The sequence below is a fragment of the Channa argus genome, chromosome 5, assembly GCF_033026475.1.
Source record: "Channa argus isolate prfri chromosome 5, Channa argus male v1.0, whole genome shotgun sequence".
NCBI lineage: Eukaryota > Metazoa > Chordata > Actinopteri > Anabantiformes > Channidae > Channa > Channa argus.
The window spans coordinates 16,804,818-16,828,073 of record NC_090201.1 but is presented as its reverse complement, the minus strand read 5'-3'; the positions used below and the strand labels follow the sequence as shown (position 1 = coordinate 16,828,073).

The following is a 23,256-nucleotide window of genomic DNA, read 5'->3' as shown; positions in this document are numbered from 1 at the left end:
CTCACTGCTTTTTTTCTTTTTTTACGCAGCTGTAGGAGGATGTTTGATTATCATGAAAAAAGAAGAAGTTAAGAAGTTTGTGCCACTGCTGATTAATGATTAATGCACCTATTGATTGGTGTGTTTGGGAGACTGGGGCCTCTGGTTGAGTAAGGACTCAGTGTTGCGTGTGGCTGGCGGGGTCTTATCAGGACTTTGTGTTTCTGCGTGGGTTTCTAGACCGCTACTGAACTTTCTGTGATTTTTTTATTTGATTTTATTTTATTATCAGATCAAGTCGATGAAAAGACATTTAATCCTTTAGTCCTCAAAAAACTTAAATCGCCTAACGATCACAATTTGCTGTAATATCATCCAGATTATTTTTTTTTAGTCTTTATCTTCCGCAGATCACATACAATGAAACAGTTTCTGTCCTACTTTCTCCTCACAGTCGGACTTGTCACTGGTAAGAATTTTGTAAGAATGTTATTTTGTAATCCCTGCGTTTAATTTTTAACGACTCATGTCTGTGTTTTTGTTTTAATATGCATTTTGGAAGCAGATTTAGGGTAAAATCCTATTAATAATTGTCTTCTAAGAGACTTGCTGTCTTTAAATCTTATAAACCCTAAAATGAAGAAATCTACTACACCCAGCTTGGAAATGTTTTAGTATTTTTGTGTGTGTGTGTGTGTGTGTGTGTGTGTGTGTGTGTGTGTGTGTGTGTGTGTGTGTGTGTGTGTGTACAGGAGGTAGTATGTCATAATTTGTTGTTCTGTATGTGGTAGTAGAAGTGGTTTGTTTCAGCTGTGTTGTACTGGTCTTTGAAGCTTTTCATGGCCTCTAATCTCACAAACCGCCACTGTATCTGGGTCCAAAGGTCATATGTGAGCATGCTCGTGCCCAAATGTTGTAGCTGGTACCAGTGAGCATCTGCACACCAGCTTAAACTAGAACTAAACGGATAAATGTCGAAACACGTATAGATCCAGTCCAGGAGGTCAGTAAGTTGAAACTGTGGTTCTAATTGTGTTACGAATAAACAGGCTACCGCAGTCCTCTGAACGACTTCCAGCGCTCTGAGGGCAGAGAGCTGGTCCCTACATCCTGGAACTCAGCACGGATGTCATCATTACTGGGTCTGAACCTGGAGGACTGTGCTACGCGCTGTTCACAGTCACTTGATTGCAGGTATCCACCCTAAACTCCTTCAGTACAGCAGGTTAAGATCATCATCAGGCAATGATGCCATCATTATGATGTTGTTGATTATGTTAATGAGCGTTTATGTCCACAGATCTATAATGAGGTCCATTAAAAAATGACAAGTTGTGAGCACATATGTAATGTCATAGGCATCAGGGACAGACCCATTCATTGATAAGACCGAAAGTTAATTCTTGTCTTTGGCAAAACAATCTCAGCTCAAGGTGGTGTTTCAGGGCCTTTCAGTCATATCACATGGCATTCATCAGCAAATGGAGTTTATTCAGCTGTGATTAAGCACATGTGTTTAAATTTCCACTTATCTATGTTTAGGACTGTTATTTAAGTATGTCCTAAAAGAGAAGTTCACAGTAAATTCCATCTGCAGGAGAAGTCTATGTGATGAAGTCGAAAGCGTCACAGAATCAATCTTGACAATAATGTTTGCTCATTTATTTGACAGTAAGCTGTAAATGTTGCTAAGTTATTGAAGTTAAGTTGTAATGCTTTTCTTCAGAAGAAGTCCACAAAAACAACCTTTCAAGGATACTGTATATCTTCAGTTTATCAAAACGTGGACCTTGTTTCCATTGATTTAACAATTTTCTAAAATTCCTAATTACTTTATATTCAACAAAATATTTGCTAACATCTGAGTTCGCGATAGGATCTCCGGTGTGGCAACAGTCAGATGAGTGTGTTAGAAGTGTTATAAACAAACCAAGGGTAACAAGATTATTTAAACCATTTAGGAAACACAAGATATTGCTCATAATCCCACGCTTTAACCTCAGCTCCATCTTATACCTACTCACTATGACACAGTCCACAATGAGAGCCATGATAATGATTAACATTAATATATGGTAAAAAGTATTTGATATTAATGTTTTTCCAAAAGTTGGGCAAAAATTTCAATTGTTCACCCTCAATTTCTATCTCAGTATTCATTATCATTCCTGATTGACAGCTTATGTTTTTTTAAATTTGTACCCAATAATTTAGACTGTTGACATCAAAATATCATTTTCACCAGAGCTTTCAACTATGAGACCCGTCCAACTGTCACCTGTAAACACCTGCCCTGGGTCGGCGATGGGAGCAACGCAGAGGTGAAGAGAAACGTAAACTGTGACCTTTACGAGAAAAAGGGTAAGACTGACATCGAATGCAACATTAGACCGATCAGTTCGACGTATCCGATCTTGAGATCTCTTAATGTTTTTATTATGAAGTCTATGTCAGGAAGTGCATTGTGGGTAAAGGGGAAGACTACAGAGGAAAAGTTTTCATCACAAAAAGTACCCTTACCTGCCAGCAGTGGTGGTCCAAGTTTCCTCATGATCACAGGTAAGACTCTGCCGCCAGTAAATCCCCTTAAACTGATGTCGTCTTTTAGACATCTTTAATATACTGTTTCAGCACACTGGGCCTGAAAAAAAGCATCTTTTGATTTATCTTTATGTGTTTTAAGGTGTAGAGCAGAGTGTCATACTGGGTGAGGATTAAGAAAGAGAATTGTCCAAATGTAAAACCATGTATTTGTTCAAAGATCCTGAACCGACAGACAAGAAATGGTTAACAGTTTAATGCTTTCAACTGGTAAATGAGCTTAAAATGGGTAAAAAGCTCCAAAGCAAGCATGAAATAAAGAAGGGCCACAGCGTACAATTGCACAAAGGAAAATAAAACAGACAAGGTGTCTATTGATGTTTGAGTCATAGGTGTTAATCTATTATTGACTGCAAAGATTAGAGACACACCTCCAAACTCTGCTGGCATAGTTATGGGTGTGTCCGTCTAGATGGGCACAATTATAATCCAGTAAAAGAAAAATATTAGTGAATTATATGTGAATGTGAATGCTGCTAAGCAAAACTGTACACAACTGTTGTAATGTAAATGTAAATTTTTAAATCACGTTTGTCATGGCTAAAACTGTGATTTCACCTCAGCTGTTCTGTGTCCTTTTTCTATAAAAAAAAAAAAAATTGTACCATAGTTCCTTTTACAGATGAGAGAAATCCATTTACCAACACCAAACTTTATTTTTTACATATTTGTTCCAGGTGTGGAGAGGGGCAAGAGATCAATTCCAAAATCTAATTTTGGAGTTCTTGTGCCTCCAAATGCCAAAAATTAATTCATGCAGATTTAAGCTTGGGCTCTTTTGTTTTCTGAAAACTTCAGCTGGTTATTCATATTCCAGCAGCCAACAACAGTTTCCAAGTATCTGATCACCTGAATACAGTTTAAAATTCTTCATGATCTCAGCCACTGTTCTGAGAAACCTGAAATAAACAGTTTATATACCATATAGATATTTTAGTTCCAGCTGGAGGTTATCATATCTAGATAACTGCAGGTTTCTGAAACCACACTTACTATACTACTGTAATACTCCATAAATCCCTCTGCTTGTTTCAGGTGGATTCCCACACCTGCCAATGGACTAGAGCTGAACTACTGCAGGAATCCAGATGGGGATCGTATTGGTCCATGGTGCTACACCACCGATCCTGAGCGACGCTATGAAAGCTGTAACATCCCCCAGTGCAAAGATGGTACATGCTACACACACCCATACTTTATGCAAATGGGTAACATTTCATTTATGGGTCCCAAAATTTTATAACCATTTTCGAGTAGAGTTCTTGTTAAAAAGAACATTTTCTTTAATTCTACTAAATTCTAAGAAAGTAAAAATTATATGTAGTGAATACCCAGTTAGATAAATTAGTTGCCACTTCTCGATACACAGGTGCAGATTTCCATAGAAATGTGTTTAAGAGAATTTATTAACTTTTAAACCCAACTGGATATTGGTGTCTGAAAATTGTTTATATTTCGTATCGTTTTCAGTTATATACACGGAAATCTTCTGGTTAGAGGAAAAGTCCTATCAACAGGGACCATTTTAAAAAACTCTAAAATGTTGTTACATATCAGATATCTTCAAGGAGATTACTTGGGAACTTTTCAACCTGTAAATGAGTGTTTTTGCAGTATATGGATGATGGTTTGCTTTTCTCCTTATGGCACTTCTGACACCATGTTTGTGATTTGTAATTTGCAGAGGTATGTATGACATGTAACGGAGAGGACTACAGAGGGCAAGTTGACCACACTGTGAGTGGCAAAGAGTGTCAGAGATGGGACCAGCAGTACCCTCACCAACACATTTACCAGCCTGAAAAGTACTCATGCATTTATTACTTCATGACATTAAATGATGAAGTGATTAAATCTTGTGTGTAACTGTAAAATTTGTGATTGAGGACCTTCACAGACTACAGCGTCTACACTCTTGAGGAGCTTTTTTGCTTGTGTGGACATAAATATTGACTTGTGTATTTTTAGGTATCCTGATAAGAGTCTGGATGATAACTACTGCCGTAATCCTGATGCCTCTCCAGTGCCCTGGTGTTACACCACAGACCCCGAGGTGGAGCGAGAGAACTGCGAAATCAGAAAGTGCAGTAAGATGTCACTTTAGTAGCAATATTAGAAATAATATTGGACGTAGAACAACTTCCAATTTCTCAAATGGAATTTATTGTTCTTTTCAATCTTCTGTGAAAATCACAAACAAGACCTCTGAAGACCATGGGGAATTCTAACAGGAATTGTTTTCCATGTTGTCAACATGTTGATTGAGAAAATGGCTACAATTAATTATTAACTGATGACTAAAACAACGGTTAGTTGCAGCTCTAAAAAGATTTTTCTATAATAGTCTGTGGTTTGTTGGGTTAGACCTTTTACTTTGTTTCCCCTGTTTTATTTTGGTTCAGTTTCCTCTGGCAGCACAGAGGACATGTGAGCTAAATTGAGTTGATTCCTGTGGCATTTGGAGTCACACTGGAGTTAGGGAGTTTCATTAAGTCCCTGTAATTAAATTTAGAGAAATCCCCTTTTTGTTGTTTGTGCAAATGACTTCCTAAATTGTCAGACATTTCATGATTGCGCCAATGATTCTCTTTGATTTAAGAGTAAATGTGGCTAAAGTGAGCAGATGTTTGTCAGTAAGTCAAACCCTGCATTGTCTCACAGGGCTTTGGGTTAATTCAAGGTTAATTAAAATACTCTTTATTATTTATTTAATGACTCTTTTTGGATGGCTTATTTTAATTTCCATCTAATTTCTGTAGGTGTTTACTTTGGTGCAGCTTTCATTAGGGGTTGTAGGACTACCTTTATTTTGTCAATATAGAAAGAAATTGAGGCTATGAAAGAAGATAACATTTTGTATACAAACAACATGGCATTTTGTTTGCAAACAACCTGTTTCTGTAACATAGAAATGAAACGTCTGATTATTATTATTTTCTTTTTAGGCTTATTTTTTTAGTATTTTAAGTTGGGAGTACTATGAAATGCTACGCCAAACAGACTCAAACACTGAACTTCTGGATTCAGAACATAAATAAATAAATCACCCAAACAGGGCAATTGTGTTTTCTCCAAACTTTCAACATCAGTTGTGCAACATTGACATTATCACTGAGAGCAGAGATCAATATGGACTCAAAGTCTAGGAGATGGCACCATCTTGTGGTGTCACCAGAATACCAAACACTGCAAAGGAATACATTCATATTTATTAGCCAGAAGGAATATGACAAACAAAAACACAGTTTTGCAGGCTTCATGCTTTAAGGTTTTACAAGAATAAAGAAAATCAATACATGCATAAGTAAGACTAAGAAACCTGGATCACCAGTCTACAGTATATCAAGGAAATTCATTTTTATAATTTTGTATAATTTATAATTACAAATCGATACATTTAACTGTGGAAGCATGTTTAATTTCATTTAAGTCCATAGTCATAATGTTAAAAAACTTCATTTAAACACATTCACTCTTACCCCATGGTTAATCTGTAGTTTACATACAGTCGCACTAAGATATCATAAAATCAAAATTATTGCAATTATAGATTATTAAAACTACAAAATTACAATGCATTGTTTTGTATAGTGCAATATTAAGTGCAAAGTCCAAAGTTTCTTTAATTGTCCAAGTATCAGACTCTGTAGGCCATAAAAAATAATTAACTATTAACCTGTGTTTCAACTTATAGCAGAAATGTATTTCCTCTTTAATATACTCCATTTGCCCAGCTGAGGTTCGTGTTGAGAAAAGACAGCGCTCCAGCTTCACTACCAACTGTTTCCGCAGCCGCGGGGAGGATTACCGAGGTAAAGTCAACGAGACAACATCGGGCATCCCCTGCCAGAGGTGGGACGCCCAAAGTCCTCATGAGCATCCCTTCTACCCAAACACATATGAATGCAAGTAAGTATACAAAAATTCACAGTGGTGGATGTGCACTCATCGCCAGCTAGTCAAGATGTCACTGCAGTGAATTTTTCTGCAGTATTATTTCTCTGTTGACAGTAGACAGTAGATGATGGATAGTCAGCAACTCCACAGTCGCTCTCTGAGTGTCATTGTGGATGCGAAATGAATTTTAAAACCATTTCTGATGCAGTGATCGTTCATCATGTCAGAATCGATTAGCTGTTCAATCATTCATTTGTAGTAGCTGTGTTGGTATAAATTTTATTCATCCAAATTATATGGACAAATGCATCATGTCTGTGTAACAGGTCATTTAATGCTCCTGTGATGAGTCAGGGGACGTAATGCTTTAGGTTGACTTTGTGTTACACCTCATCCAGGGGTTTGGAGGAAAACTACTGTCGTAACCCAGATGGGTCCGAGGCCCCCTGGTGCTTCACATCGGTGCCAGAGATGAGGACTGCTCTGTGCCTACAGATCAAACGGTGTGCAGACGACATAGAAGCTGAAGGTACAGTTGTTCATTCAGAGGACAGAGGTGTAGGGTAGTTCAGTGGTTTATCCAATTTTTAGCCAACTCAAGGTTATTTGCATGACCAAACATCAAAAAGACAACATATATAAAATCTGTCCTTAGTCCCTCAAATAAGTTGCAATTCCCAAAAACCTTACCAGGGAAATTGCATCTTACTGCTCATGCACCATAATTCATCAAAAGCCAGTGTCATAATAATGTGTTGTTGTTTTTTTCAGATTGTTACCACGAAAATGGAAAAAACTACAAAGGAATGGTCCGCAAAACCCGTAAGGGGATCACCTGCCAGAAATGGAATGTGAACACACCTCACAGGACCAAGTATGCTGATTGGAGTGTTGATCACAGCCTTTTAGACCTATAGGAGATTTACTGTATGACAGAGGCAAAACAAAGAATGGAACAGACCTCACCTGTTGTGTTGAAAGCTGTGTCATTTAGCTTTTGAAAAAACTCTTGCACCAAACAGGGACTGTGCATTGTATCTCCTCTCACTTTGCTTGAAGGTGCATTAAAAGGAATATTTCTAAGGGCTGTATGACAACAATAATCATTGGACACATGGCACATGACTTTAAGACAAAGTTGAAAAATTGTGAACATTTTCTTTAAGGTGTGGAGAAATTAGCTCTAACATTGAACAACAAGATTAGCATATACTAAATTTAGTTACAGTTAGTACACAGTTTGTTTTAATTCACAAAAGGAGTGAGCATTCACGGATTTCCTGCAAAGAATGCAATTTTCTACAACAAACAAATGGAGAAAGAAAAAATGCTTGTCCTACTTATTTATGACATTTCTGAGATGACTATAGCTTCAAAATGTGTTTGATTCTCCAGGATAAATCCAAGGACACATCCTGAGGCCAATCTGACAGAGAACTATTGTCGAAACCCAGATGGGGACAGGCATGGACCCTGGTGCTACACCACTGACCCCAAAACAGAGTTTGACTACTGTGCCATCAAACAGTGTGGTACAGATACAGAACTATAGTGTCTTTGTCAAGATCCTTAAAGAACTTTAATACCCTGTTGGGTGGAAATTTATCCAGCACTTTTGTTTTTTTTTTGACTGGCAGTGATTAACTATTGATTTGTTTCTTGATGTTTTTAAACAGCTGGAGAGAAAGTGTCCCTGACTGAATCAGTTGGTTAGTCACTAAATCAATATGAAGCAAGATTTACAAGTTGACAACAAGCCTCCTCATATATTTATACACTAATACTGAATGTATCTTCTGTGGTGTCTTTTTGTGAATACAGAGAAGGTTGAGTTTAGTGAGTGTGGTAAGAGAGAAGACCGCATGCAGAGGTCAATGTTGCGTATTGTGAATGGGCTTCCTGGAAACTCACCATGGACAGTAAGCCTCAGAGACAGGTAGGTCTGAGAGACCATGGCGCTTGAGACGGCCATGAACATGTAAAATGCACTGTGCTGTGTATGACCTCTGCCCTCATGCGTGCAGGAAAGGAAACCACTTCTGTGGAGGCTCCCTTGTTAACCCCAGATGGGTGATCAGCACCAAGCAGTGTTTCTCTTCCTGGTAAACTTTCTTTATTTAATGCCTTTTTTGAAGAAATTTTGGAGCAGCACTCATCAGCAGCTGTTATACATCTAAAATCTACCCATGTATTACTGTAATGATCCCTTAGCCACTGGCAGCAACACTGGGTCAAAGTTTTAATTGACAGATGTGATATTCCCATCAGCTTCAACTGTACTTTGTGCTAATTTGTTCAGGTTTGTGTGGTATTATACATGCAAAAAGTTAACAATGAACAGGACTTTGATTGTATCTCCATGTCTTCTTCTCTGCATGTGTCCACAGCTATGTGGACCTGCCTGGTTACTCAGCCAGGATGGGAACACTGTTTCGTGATCCACAAGAAGGAGAGCCTGGTGTGCAAACCATTCCCCTGACCAAGATCGTCTGTGGACCCTCTGAGTCTCAGCTTGTCTTGCTACAACTGGAATTGTGTGTACTTTCTAGTCTTTCCAGCTCTCTCTCTCACTCACTCACTCACTCACACTCACACTCACACTCACACTCACACACACAGAGAGACACACACACACACACACACAGAGAGACACACAGAGAGACAAATAATTTCTCTCTGTTCTTTCTGTAGCCCTGCCCAGCTTAATGAGCGTGTCTCTCAGATCTGCCTCCCTCCTGAGCGCTACATTGTAGCTGAGGACACGATGTGTGAGATTGCAGGATGGGGCGAAACAAGAGGCGAGTATAATGCCTTCAAAATGTTAACTTGACACAGAATTTGCTGCATACTTTGCTTTAAGCAACTACTATGTTTTGTTAGTGTGGTAATTAACCGTAGATGAGGCGTGTTGTTATGTTCCTTGAGGCTGGTTGTTTCTGCCCTTGAAGTAAAGTTGCACCTAAATGAGAGAGCTGTTTAGGCCATTGAGCAACAGATGGCATTGCAATTTCCAGATTCGTTCAACATCTGTCCACTTTCCATCTTTCATCCTTCATCTCTCTAAACGCCTTAATTGCTAACTTGTTCTTCCTTCTCAATTTTTTTTCAAGGGACTGGAGATGAGACTGTGCTTAATGTGGCCCAGGTACCAGTTCTTAGTAACAAAGAATGCAACAAATACTTCAGAGGTCGCGTGCGTGAGAATGAGATGTGCACAAACTCTTTCCAGGGTGGAGTAGGTGCCTGTGAGGTAAGTGCCAATGCAAAAAGCCCTTACCGTTGCTTTGGAGTGAGATGTTTATAACTTTCATTTGGCACTCCAGCAGTTTTCTTTAATCTCTGACTGTTTTATTGTTTTTGAGAATTATTTGCCCTTAACTTGATATGTAGAGATGCAGACTCCAAACAGAGGCTTAAGAAAGGTGTGGCAAGAAACAAAAATATGAAATCAAATCTGTATACATCTTATCTACTCCATCAAAAGGTTGCCACCGCACATTTTCTCTAGTGTGCAAATGTGTTAAAGGAAAATTATTTAATTTCTGGTGTGATAATGCTCTGATTTTAAATATAGAACTACATCCAGCTGCTGTTTAGCGTAGCTTAGCATAAAGACTGAAGAAAAACATCTGGACTGCTTTTGTTTGCTAGAAATAAAATGACCTTCTGCCACAGCTAAAGTTCAGAAATTACCATGTTATTTTTTGTTTGTTAATTTTTTTTTCAAAATGGATCAGTCAGTTGTTGGGTTTGGATATGTGGTCATATGTTACTGATCTTCTCATGTAACTCTCTGCAAGAAAGTGAATGACTCAAACTTCTTCATTCACCGAGAGTCACGCTGTAAAGTTCTGAGAAATTAGCAGTTCAAATGCTGATGGTGAAAAAATCTTTTGATGATAAAATTCACTTTAAAGTAAAGAGCAACTAGCTATTTATATGCTCCTATAAATCAAACTCAGTCACCATTTGGATAATAGCAGTAGACTGGACAAGATGTGACTGCAAGATGTTTCCAACCTCAGCAGTGACAGTCAGTCATAACAGAGACAAATAATGACTCCAGAGTGCTGTTCTTGTGTGTCTGCAGCGAGACTATGGAGGCCCTTTGGCGTGTCAGAACAGGGACTGCTGGGTACTTGAGGGTGTGATCATCCCCATGAGGCGCTGTGGACACCCGGGGCAGCCCAACATCTTCATTCGTGTCTCTGTCTATGTGGACTGGATAAAGAAGGTCATGGAAATGGCTTAGAGACATTCACTGACATCCAACAAGGGACTGATAAAATCCACTTTCAAACACTTCTTGAGCAGTTATTCAGTTAACCATTTAAGTTCTTTCTTCACAAGTAGCTCTTTCACGATTATAATAAAATTATACATTAACATTTATAATCGGATTTTATTATGAGTTTAACTCTTTTAGTTTCATAGAAAACATTGAAGGTAGACAGTTGCTTGTGGAGAAAATGCAGCACATGAATTTGTTTCTGCTGCTTCTTATATTATTAATTTTTAATGTCTATTTAGATTTAAATCATCCTTTAAATTACAGAAAAGACAAAATGTGGACACAGTATACATTCATGAAGTACCTGTTGCAAGTAACTAAAGCAGGCAAAATACATGCAGACAGGTTTGAAAAAGACTGTGTAAACGTATATGTAAAGCTGTTTAATCTTAACATAAATTTTTCTTGACTTTAAGACTCTCTATTTGTCACATATAAGCAGTAATTGCAATACATCATTTAACACGCTAATGTAGTCGCAAGCAGCTAAGGACACTTAAGTATTTTATAATGTACAGTTTTTGTCAGACACTTTCCTATGAATACATATTGTATATTATCACAACTGTGTTTTACTGCCTTGTCATTCAGGTTTATTCACTATTGGTGCTCACAACAGAAGTTGAACCTGTTGAAAAATACACAAATAAACCAGTTATCACATTTAACAACTACAATTGCCTTAAAGTATATGTAAAACTTTTATTAAATTGTGATACGCATAGTAAATTATGATAAATAGGAGTGCAGCAATAGATTTTATTTACTAAACTAAAAAGATGCAGATATTAAAACTACTTGGTTCCAAAGATCCAGAGTAGATGGGCTAATTAACCTTCAATAACAGGGGAGGGGTTTCTGGGGGGGGGGTTAAAGTTTTTAAGTTCCCAACATCCCCTGGAAATGTACCCTTTAACACAAAACTGTACACCTCCCCTCCTCTCCCTGGCATTGAATGGGGCGCCAAAAAACCTCCTTTGCCCCCAGCCTCTAAAGAAATCCCTCCTCTCCCTGTCTTTTGATGCCTGCCCCCACCTCTAAAGACATGCCTTTGTGCCTTATGCAGAACTGTATGCGCTGCACATTCTTTCTAGTTCTATAGGAGGATTTTTATAACCCGGTCCTGATGAGCCCACGGAATTCAGCTTAAATAAACCTCAAGATCAGAGTCCAACCTAATCTCCGACACACCAGCCTGCAGAAGGCCACCACAGTGCTCTCCCTAACGTACACACACACGCACGCACGCACGCACGCGCACGCACACGCTTCTCTCTCAAACTTTCCTCCCTGTCTCTTATTCCCCACTTTCTCTTTCCTTTTCTTTCTATTTTGTCAAGCGCAATCAGAAGATACTGACATTTTATTATATACATTGTACAGAAATAAAAGGACTGAAGTGTGGACAGTGCCCGTGTCTAACTAATTATGGCCTGTTATCTACCATTTGGCAATGGCAGGTTCATTAGTGTCAGTCTAACTTTCATTTAGTATTATTCTTAGTGGATGACTAATCAAATTCATATATGACTACCAGTTCTCAGCAACAGTTCCCAAAATCTTCTTTGAAATCTGAGTATTTTTTTATATAAATGATGCTACAAAATACACAAATGTTTTCTTTATTATCCTGCTTCATTCATATTTTGTTATTGACCTGAGAAATCATGTGTAGGCTGAATGCCATTATTTTACTATATGATTTCAATAAAATAGTTTCACTGAAGTTTCTGTGTCACTGTCACTTCTGATATGAAGCTGACACTCTACATCATTTAAGCTCAGTTTTTCAAAATTACAACTAAAAGCTTTATGTTTAGTAAAGCACTCACCTGACATGACTCCATGAGCAGTCCACTATTACCCAACCCTGGAATGTGTATTCACTGCGGTTCAAAGATTTCCATCTGTATTTCAGTTTGTGCAAACTTGCTATGTAACTGTTGAAAATCATGGAGACCAAAACCAAACAACAAAAAGTTTAAATTTAAGCATTATTTCAGCCATTTTGAAGCCTTAATGTAATATGCAAACTAGCAACAGATATCATTCTGAAAATACACAGCCCCTTTTTGAGGATGAGTTGTTATATTAATGGTTTAAAAACTAAAAATGATACATCATCAAAAGAATAACTGATAAGATAACATATAAACCATGAATGGCTGTACTTTCACTGGTGCATGTAATGTGTGATTAAACAAGCCCAACTAGGGTAAATATTTCTTTAAATCTAAATGTTATCCTGCACACTATGTTCTCAGAATATCCACTTGATATTAATGTCCTTTGTTGTTACTTAGAGTACAGTTTTTTATCTCTAACGCTGTAGGTGGGGAGATAACAGCAGGGAGAGAGAGAGTAAAACCTCTGCACAAAACAGTCTAGACGCTCTGATCTCACTGAAGCAAACTAAACACTTTCTTGCATTCTGTGGGGAACTTCCCAGCCCCCGGACCCCAATTTGGGAACCCCGGAACCAGACTTTACCCTCCCGTCTGATGCCCGTCTCCCTCTCTTTTCCTCTCTCAAGTGGGTGGTCCGGTGAGCTTTTCGGGGCGGGGTCCTCTGTTTCTACCCTCCTACCCTCCTCGTTCTTTCTTGAAACATGCTTTAATAGAGAAAGTATGCAATGCATACTGCTCTGCTACAACCCCCCCATTATACTGCAACTGGGGTATTCGTGACTGGACGTCTGGGGGATCACAGACATTTCCGATTAGAGGAGGAGGGAGAGAGAGAGGGAGAGGGAGAGAGAGATTACTCTTTCATTTCAGCCAATGAGACGGTCGATACGCTGAGATTTTCATAGTTGTGCAGGAGCACAAAGTGATCTGACTGTGTGAACTTCCAGGTGAAACTGCAGACCGACTGTAGGTAAGTTCAGCAGCCTCTGCTCTCATTCTGTTGGGTTTGGCGCTGCCTGCATGCACAGGCTCACTCAGCCTGAACATGGAGCCTATAGCCTGAATGTATGCAGTCTATATGTGATCCGGCTGCTTTGAAAGGACAGCTTTTGCACCTGTGTTGTTTGCCTTTGTTCCTTTTGGTGAAGTTTTTTGCAGCTCTTGTTGGCTCTCGGTTTATCCAGGTCGGCGGACCTGTTATCGCTCCAAAATCCAACACATTTGTGGTCGATTGCGCAAGTGATGGGAGCAGGGGGATGTTGTGTGGTGACCGCCGACTTTACGTTTTTAAACACTGGTGGCCTCGACTGTTGTTTTTCAGTCAACATGTGCCAGTAACTTTACCCAAAGTCGAGAAGGCTTTGCATTCACGGTTTTGATTCAAGAGGTGCTTTACGCATCTTCCTAAAAAGGCAGAAAAAGAATGTCTGTGTTTTTTTTCTTTCTTTCTTTCTTTCTTTTTTTTTACGGTTGCAATTGCCGCCCATATGCAAAAAGTACATTCAGTCCTGTACTTCACTGCCAAACAGACTAGTCGAGAGGACGGTCTGCTGCTGCTGTTGCTGCAGAAGAAGAAGAAGTGAAGGACGCTTGTTGTCCTGCTCCGAAATTAGTTAAAGCTACGAGACCAAACGACTTCGTGCATCTCGTTTAGCTTTAAATCGTTTAAATAAGGACGCAGATTTCTCAAATTACTCTGACTTCCTGCTTCAGTGCGGCCGTATTGATAGGCTGTGTTGGCAATTAGTGTTTGGCACATTCCTTATAGAGCTAGGCGTTATGGTAAAAGACCACCTTGGGATACTACCAACTATTTAGGCTATTATCGCCGCTCATAAGAAAAAGACAGTTAATTATGTAAATAAGTAAGGAGCATTTAAGTGAATACAATAAAAAAACAAAAGGATACATTGTTGTAGTGCGTGTGCTGCTAATCCTATGATAACCTCACTGGTGCTGCAAAAAGAGTTGAAAAAAATAGTCAGTAATTAATAGGTTATAGGGTGTTAATCCGCAACTATTCCCAGTGTTACATTTTTTATATATAAAGATTTGCTGCATGTCATTTGGCTTTGGGCTGTGCCTTGTGCAGGCTATTTTATGTTATTTCCTGACATTATATTAACTGGGAGATTTGTTTTATAAATTAAAAGATTGACAAATGTTTTTTTTTCCTGTGACCTGCAGTACAAAACTCAAAGGTATTAAGACAACTATCACATAGGGCAAATTAAAAGTCCAATAACTAGTTGATCAATCGACTAATCGGTGAAACCCTAAAATTCAAACAAGACTGCAAAAAGTTCACAGTCAGAATGTAGTGATTCCTTCTGTTGCAATTGTACATGTAGTAGTTCGTGTGTGTGTGTGTGTGTGTGTGTGTGTGTGTGTGTGTGTGTGTGTGTGTGTGTGTGTGTGTTAAATTGTCTAAGATGCACAAGTTTTGCAGTTAAATCATTGGCAACCACAACCCTGATGACTGGGAATCTTCACAGACTTTTACAATTAAAGTTGTAGCAGCGTCCCTACACCGACCACATGCACAAACCCATTGAGAAATAACTCACAGAAGGCACATGGAAAGATGGTGTACAGTGCAGTAGATACAGATTTTGGATGGTAGATTGAGTTGTGAATATCTGTGCTACTTTTAGTCACTGCACACCGCTCTCATGTTTCCCTGCATTTGCCAGACCCCTGTCTGTGTTCCGATGACCCTGGTGCCAAGGCTTATATACAAGCAGTTCCCACGCTTTCTCTTGGAAAAGGCTCCTCTGTGATTCTGAATTATCCTTTCAATGATGCATTAAGTGCAGTTTGAAACTCACTGTAGTAATTGTGTAGGAGAAAAACATTTGAAGTGGTAAAGTACAGTTTATTACCCTAAAGTTCTTGAAAGACAATTTCTGAAAAAAGACATGTCAGAGTTGCTATTTATTTACTTTTTATTTCTCACAACTGCAGCTCCTGATACTCAGGTCTTATCCACTCAGCCCTCGAGGCCGATCCTCCACGCTTTGATGCCCACACGTTTTGAAGCAGGTGGACAGACACAGGCATGAGTAACAGTGGGACCAAAGAGCCATCTCCCCAGCCGAGCACTGCCCAGTCACCTCCTGAGCCTCAGCGCAGGGGCAGGGGTCGGCCAAGGAAACAGCAGCAGGTAGGACTTCAGTAAATAATGAATCTGACTCTTTCTCTGACCTAACCTGACCTAATTAAAATAACAGCTTGCTGTTTAGACCTCTATGTCTTCTGGCTGTAGAAAACAATTTTCACTTGAAGCTTTGATTCCACATCCAATCTTTCTACAGGAACCCGTTGGACCACCGACTCCAAAGCGACCGAGAGGACGACCAAAAGGCAGCAAGAACAAAGGCCCCAGAACTGCACTGAAGGTTGAAACTGATCAGAGATGTAAACTTTTTATATCAAATTTAGTTTTATAATTGCAACCGTCCATAATTTCTACACAATTGTATCTCAGCCTACATTGCCAGTAAGGAGGTTTTGTGCAAAATAATTTATTAAAAAATTTAGTTTTTACTTTAGTCAAAATGACCTTGATCTTTCTCAAGAGAAACAAAGAAACCAGACAGCTGTTTATGTGTTTACAACATACTGTATAACAGATTTATCTGTTCCATTTATCTGCGTGAGACGTGCTAGCGCATCTGAGAGCTTTTCAAGTAATATGTCCTTTAAATGTAAAAATTGATGTCTTTTGTGAGACAGTATAAGAGCATTAGCAGCCGCTAATAGAGCAAAATGTCAGCTGAGAACAGAGAGAGGATAAGTAGTGATTAAATCAGTGCAGTATTTATGCCACAGCCTGTGGGTCAGTGGTCAAAGATAGACTTTGGATGTTATAATTCTGAGGAGCTAAAGATTAACAGAAACTGAAATACTCTTACTGTACTTTCTGTACCGTACCATGTGTACTCACACTGTCTGCTGCACAGTGTGGTGGCAAGAAGATTTATTGTAATATTGAACCTTAGTAAAGATTTGAGGTACTTACTATACTCACTTTACTATACTAAAGTATTTCTAATGTATACTTTCTACACTGCTACATATATTTGAAGGACATTGTTACTTTGCTGTAATGTTTTACAATGCTAAATCTACTCTCACAGTTCAGCTTTGAAGATTTCAAGAAGCAATTTTTTGAGGAGGAAAAGTTGTTGCTGGCAGCTTCACATCAAAATCTGAAGATTTGTAGAAAGTTCTTCTGCATTTCTAACATGCTGTATAAATGTATAAATCAACTGTACCTTTTATATAAATGTGGAAAAATAACTGCTGTCATTACTTTTGTGTACTTTGGAAAGACATAAATGGGAATTAGGAATGGAATTGCACTTTTTCCACATTACTTTCTCTGTAGAAACAATTATTGTCAAGACCTGAACATTGCTAAAGTTGTTATATTTGAGTGAGGAAGTTTGTGTATAAACCTGCAATTAGACAATTGGAGATCAGTCAAACTGATCCATTGTTATTGTGTTTACCCATTTTTCAGCGGAGACAGATATAGAAGTACACTATATCATAAATGTGTGCACCTAAATGTTGTTGACCGGGCTGAACGTGCAGGCCATGCAACTTGTACATGTAAAACTAAACCCCCAAATATTATTTGATTAATCTTATCTTCAACAGAAACCTGTGGAGTTAGTATTTCATGTAAGCTTCTGATTTACCCATTCATCTGTTCTTCCTCAGAAAGTAGAGCCTGTTGGGGAGAGACGACCACGTGGGCGACCGAGGAAATGGGTATGGAGCAATCACTGACACTTACAGACATCATGCAGTTAACTGTAAATGTATGTTCGAAGTTCCCAAGGTGCCTGCGCATGCTGGAGCTACACGGTCCTTCAGGGCTGCTCTGCCTTCATGTTTAATTAATGTCTGTTGCTTCTTTTTCCACAGCCCCAGAAAGTAGTTCAGGAAGTACCTGAAGAGCAGCAGGTGAGGAAAATAAAATCTTTAAAAGGCAGAAGGGTGGTGCAGTTTTGTTTCGATGTAGCCCTTTTTATCGACAGGTTTCCTATGATTAGAAATCATCCTGTTTGATTTAAATGTGGGTTTAAAGGGATGAAATATGGTCTTTTTTTAAGTTTAACTCTATGAAATAAAGTTTAATTCTTGGAACTATGTTGGCTGTTATTTTACATGCTTTAATAATCTGAGGTTTGTTTAATTTTTAATCCACAAATACTTTAGGTCTTTTTTGTTTTGAAATATTTATAAATCCATTTATGAATCCATTATTATTAATAGTATTATGTTTAATTAGCTACTATTGCATCAAACTGAGCCTGAGCCTTTGACAGTTTGATTGTGGAGCAACATAACCTTAGCTTCAGTTGAACAGTAATCTCAATTTGTGTCATACATTCACCCTTTGACTAATATCAGTTACAGTGCATTTATGCTGCACAACTGCAGTGTTGATTTGCACATTCTGATCAAATGTAACTATCAGTGAATATCATAAATTTGTGTTCATCACTGAGCTTGGGTTCAGCATCAAACCTAAACTACATTCAAACCTCCCAAAAAACAGGTGAGAACAGTGCGAAATCAACTCCAACACATTGATGGCAGCACAATTGATAAAGACATTAGACTTTAAAAACACATTTGAAACACATCTCACTCCAGAGTGTGACAGCTATAGCCTACAATACATTCAAAACTCCTTTTTGCCAGCTCACATACATCCAACTATGTCTTGCTTGATTCCAGTTGGACTATATTCTATAATTTACACTCATGGATCAGTTTATGAGTATACCCATCCAAAACTGATTCTGTGCATTATACAGAGAGGTGTTTGTTATATTTAGTGTGCCCTTATTGCTATAGCATAATATTAGAAACACCTCTCAGCATAATACAACAGCACCACAAACCAGCTCCTGCTCCTAAAATGGCCATTAAGTTAAATCAACATCCTAATGAGATGTCTGTCATTTACAAAAATTTACTGGGTTAAATCTTTGGCCAGAAAAAGGCCATTAGATGGAGACTTCGGTCCTTCAACCTCTGTATATACTCTAACTTGTCTAAAAAATTGGCCCAGGCATTTTTTGTTCTATTATAACTTGTGCATATCTAGTTTTATGCATATAAAAATGTCTTTTTCATTCTGCTAAAGTTTCTGTTGCTTTGGCACAATCTGTGATTTACATAAACTGACTTTACAATGATATGACATGTTCTTGGAAATGCACAGATGGCAGTTCAAAATTCCCCAGATACACCTCTAAACATCCTTTTATGACATCCAATTTTGATGAATATATACATCCTCTTTCTCAAAAACTTTGGTTCTTTTAGCCAAATTGTTCATTTTTCAAACGAAAACATTTCACAACAGTTGTCACCAAAGCGGGCCAGTTGTGTTTTCTTGATGCCCCTCATCTGCCTTATCGCATCCTCCCAACTGAGCAGTTAGTCAAAGAGGTTAAGATGCATCAAGAACTGAAACCGTTGAGACAGACTCCCTTTTTCAGACGCACGCACATGAAGGGGAAGAATGAGTCAATGTAGAGAGGGGAAACCTGATCTAACAGTTCTGTTCATGTCTTCTTGGTTTCCTGACATAACCGTCGTTCTTCCTCACATTTCTAGGTCTGACAGCCGGACCTATTTCTTTGCATACAATCAGTCAAATATGTTTTTACACTCATTCTTTCTTGTGCTCTTTCTAGTATTGATTCAACCTTGATCATAATGAGTCACTAGACTTGGCGAGATCGTGCAATAACAAACTTATTTTGATCTGTGCTTTTCCAGGGCCCATCAGAAGAGGGTGAGGAGGGTCCCTCGCAGGCTGAGCCGTCTTCATCTCAGGTTCCAGCACAGGAGGAAGGGGAGTAGATAGGACACCTACCTCAAGGTTTGGCCTAAAGCAAACAGGGGTACAATCTGACTCCTATCTATTATGGGGATTCAGGAACACAAATCATTGCAGACATTGATTTCTCCAACAGAATACGTCTCCCAGTCTGATACCGTACCCCAGATATGTTGGTTTATGAAGAATTTGATTTGGTAAATAACTCATATCCGTATCATCGGTATAGACCAATCAGCCACAACATTAAATTCAGCTGGTGGTTTAAATGTTGTGTTAGACAGGGGTCAACTTGAGAATAATGTATTGCTGGTCTTGATTCATAGGTTTCAATGCACACAGTGGTTGCATAGTTATAGAACATCCTTGTTGATCCCTGACCACCACAACATTAAAACCAAACAGCTATTTTAATGTTGTGGCCCATCAGCGCATAACTATCAGCTTTTTAGCTTAGCTTAACACAAAAACAGGTAGCCTGGCTCTGTTCAGACATCCAAACACTATGTATTAACATCTCTAAATCTCACAAGTTAACATCATATCTTTATTCCATTCATAACAAAAGTGTAAAACTGGTGCAGTTATGTGCTGCACAACTGAGGTTTAGAGATTCTTGTTTGTAACCTTTCGACAGAGCCAGGCTAGCATCTCCCTATGTAATTCACAGCAAGAAGACTAAGAAATGTATTTCCTCGAATTTAAGTTTCTTTAAGGGTGCCTGCCTTCCTGACCCCTCAGTGTGAGTGTATCTGTCTTAGAGGAATGTATAGAGAGAGAGAGAGCCTTACAGGTTAAAATGTGAGGGTAGAGGGGGTAAAAAAAAGAAAGAAAAAGAAACCAAACTGAACTGTTGTATTGAAAATTTTATCTTAAGTGTCACGAATCCTCATTTGAAATGGGAGCAAGATGGTGACATTTTTAGCAACGTTACAATATAAACATGGTGCGCTGAATTTATTAGTGTGAAAGTAGATGTGAAAGGTTTTATTCCAAAATGTAATATCCAGTTTTTGAGAGAAAATGCCTCATGTTCTTTGCTCAGTTACAATAGCTGAAATGTCAATGTAAGCAAAGTATTAAGATAGTTAATAACCTTGGTGACATTCGTTTTTTTTTTTGTTTTGTTTTTTTTTTTTTTTTTTCTTCCAACAAGCAGCTTGTTTAAGGGAGAAAGCACCCAAATGTTTAAATGGATATCTCATTTTGGAAAGAAACGCTTCGTATAAACTGTAGTCAACAACCTTGTTGACATGTCATTTTACCACACTCAGGATTTTACTATTACAGTGCTTTTACATCATATTGAAAGCTCAGGTACAAAACTATTCAGGAACATGTTGTCAGTCTGCTCAGTAATAATAATTGTGCTGTGTTTGTTGTGTTTCTGATCTGTATTTTACATTACCAGAATGCCTTGACACAAAGACCTCATGTAAACCTCAGTTTATTAATCTCTCATTCTACCTCAGTAACACACTAGACAGAAGACCTGAAACAAAGTAAAAACCCACTCCATTAACAGCGACATATACACTTACTGTAAACACACGCATGTTCATGTCCAGATGTACAAAACAGACAGACAAAAGGATTTCAGCCCTGCACACAAACATATGCACAAACACACAGACGTTATACTCCAGTAGAGGATTTTCCTATGGGTGTACAATTAAAAGCATCATTTTCATTTGTTTCAAAACTGTTCAAACCTGAAGTGAGACTCTGTTTGTTCTCCTGGGAAATAAAATGCAGCCAATAGTTTACAATAACTTGATGAAATACTTGCTTTTTTAGAGTATAGTTCCTTATGAAATACTTGTTTGTTTGTTTTTTTTGTTGGTTTGTTTTTTGGGGGGGTCTGTTACTCCTTTCTGATTTTACTACATCATGTATTTTTCAATTCTTACACTGTAAATTGTATGTGTGACACTCATTCATGTGATATGAAAGGACGGGCAGCCAACAACCACGCAGTGCTGAAATACATGACAGTTATGGAAAACAACGAAACATCACCACAATTATGTTGTGTGAATATTGCCAGAATAATTGTGGGTAATTAATTGTAAATACTCTATCAGTGACCTTTCTTTGTTTGACTAATTTTTGAGAGAAAACACAAGTTTTTCTTTCCCTCTAATCTGACTATTAAAAGTGATAACAAAGACCACTGTGGCCACAATGTGACCAAAATGCTAAATGTTGGAGTTAAGAAGTTTAGTCATTGCAATAAGACTTCTTGCTTTTTAGTTCAAAATGTTTCTCTGCTCATCCAAGAAGCTTGGTCAGGAAATAACTTTACCCTTCAGGGTGGTTTTTCTTTCTCACCTGATCTGAACAGGCTGGTTTGATAGACAATACAAAGGGATATTAGCAGGAGAGAGTTGTTAGGATGTAACAGCTCACAACTCTTAGACCCCACGGCACACTCACAAAATGGGTTGACACATTAATAAAACTTTCCGAGCGAACAAGAAAAATGTCCTGTTGCCATGAGTCAACTTCACTGACGCTAAAATGTAGTGTAATAGTAGCACAGAGAACAGCCTCAGTAGCATTGTTAATGAAGTACCACAGCTGTAACAGGAAAACCATACATTTACTTAATTAGAGGTGTGTTTAATTGCTAACTAATTTCCCTTTTCACCCATGGTTCTTCAATAGTTACATACTCTTTCTTTGAATAATTAGTTAATTCAAAGTACAACTAAACTCCCTGGTCTCTTTTTTTGAGCTTTCTGCGTACAATCTAAGCAAATGGAAGCTACTATCCACATGATTACATCAAGGGTAAAGATTGTTTTGCCATTTTAAAATACTAACATTTTAAGGTTAACTTTTTTAATGTAGAACATCAGATCATCTGATCTCTAATCAATAAATGAATATAGCATCTATTCTTATAAAAAAAATAGTGTATTTTGGACAACTAGGGATTTCATTGTCTACAGGGCGATATTTACTGTAGATTGAATAACTGCAATTTTAAAAATAAAAGTAAATAGGTTTTCAGTCAATTGTGACTTTATTGTTCAGGATATCAGCACATAGACAGATGGACAGCCTTAAGTTGTTGTTCATGTGGTCATGATGCGTGGTAGATATGTATCCTTCATATCACTTATTAGTTGTTTAATACATAACTTGAATATTCCCCATCATTTACTGTATATGCCAATTGTTTCTTCACTAAGGCTAGCTTATTTTATCACTGATATGTTGTATCCCAATAATTTGATGTATTTCAGCATTGTTTACTAAATTGCTGCCAGATGAGCTCAATTCATTTATAGACGTGTATATTTTCTTGTTCAACTGCATTGACTTAAAGCTTTGCTCTCTGGACTACCTCTGAAAACAAACAAGTTTGGGACATCTCTGAGGAAACATTTGGTTAGTTGTATCTGACCTTTTCCATCAGATCTGCAAGTGATCATGAAGTCTTGAAGTAACTATCAAACTAGTACTGTCGTAGTCCACTCATCTCATCTCAATACAATCATATTACCATAAGTGAATGGAAGTCAGCCCGAAGGGCACATCTTAACTTAACTACAACTGAGTCAATGTTTGTTAATTTACATGAGCTGTGTCTGGATATTTACTCTTTATATGGAGGACAATGTTCTTTTGTGATCTTACTGATAGTTATAGAGTTACATACAGTACTTGATCCATTTTCAACTATTGAAAAGTTGAAGTGTAACTTG

General features: G+C 38.1%; 2 protein-coding genes across 2 annotated transcripts; both read left to right on the top strand.

Moving 5' to 3' along the window:
* The first annotated feature begins 153 nt into the window (after window positions 1–153).
* Window positions 154–12,172, top strand: mst1 (macrophage stimulating 1). Its single transcript, XM_067506103.1, has 18 exons — window positions 154–448; window positions 1,029–1,173; window positions 2,225–2,340; window positions 2,424–2,538; window positions 3,616–3,752; window positions 4,265–4,385; window positions 4,549–4,667; window positions 6,315–6,489; window positions 6,876–7,006; window positions 7,249–7,351; window positions 7,873–8,009; window positions 8,154–8,186; window positions 8,299–8,413; window positions 8,502–8,579; window positions 8,865–9,011; window positions 9,169–9,275; window positions 9,588–9,727; window positions 10,568–12,172. The coding sequence occupies exons 1-18, from the start codon at window positions 400–402 to the stop codon at window positions 10,727–10,729; spliced, it is 2,130 nt and encodes a 709-aa protein (XP_067362204.1). The 5' UTR covers window positions 154–399; the 3' UTR covers window positions 10,730–12,172.
* A 993-nt stretch (window positions 12,173–13,165) lies between these two features.
* On the top strand, window positions 13,166–23,093 carry LOC137128262 (high mobility group protein HMGI-C-like). Its single transcript, XM_067506114.1, has 6 exons — window positions 13,166–13,645; window positions 15,640–15,838; window positions 15,990–16,073; window positions 17,404–17,454; window positions 17,611–17,649; window positions 19,483–23,093. Exons 2-6 carry the CDS (start codon window positions 15,734–15,736, stop codon window positions 19,564–19,566), a joined length of 363 nt encoding a protein of 120 aa, XP_067362215.1. The 5' UTR covers window positions 13,166–13,645; window positions 15,640–15,733; the 3' UTR covers window positions 19,567–23,093.
* The last annotated feature ends 163 nt before the right edge of the window (window positions 23,094–23,256 follow it).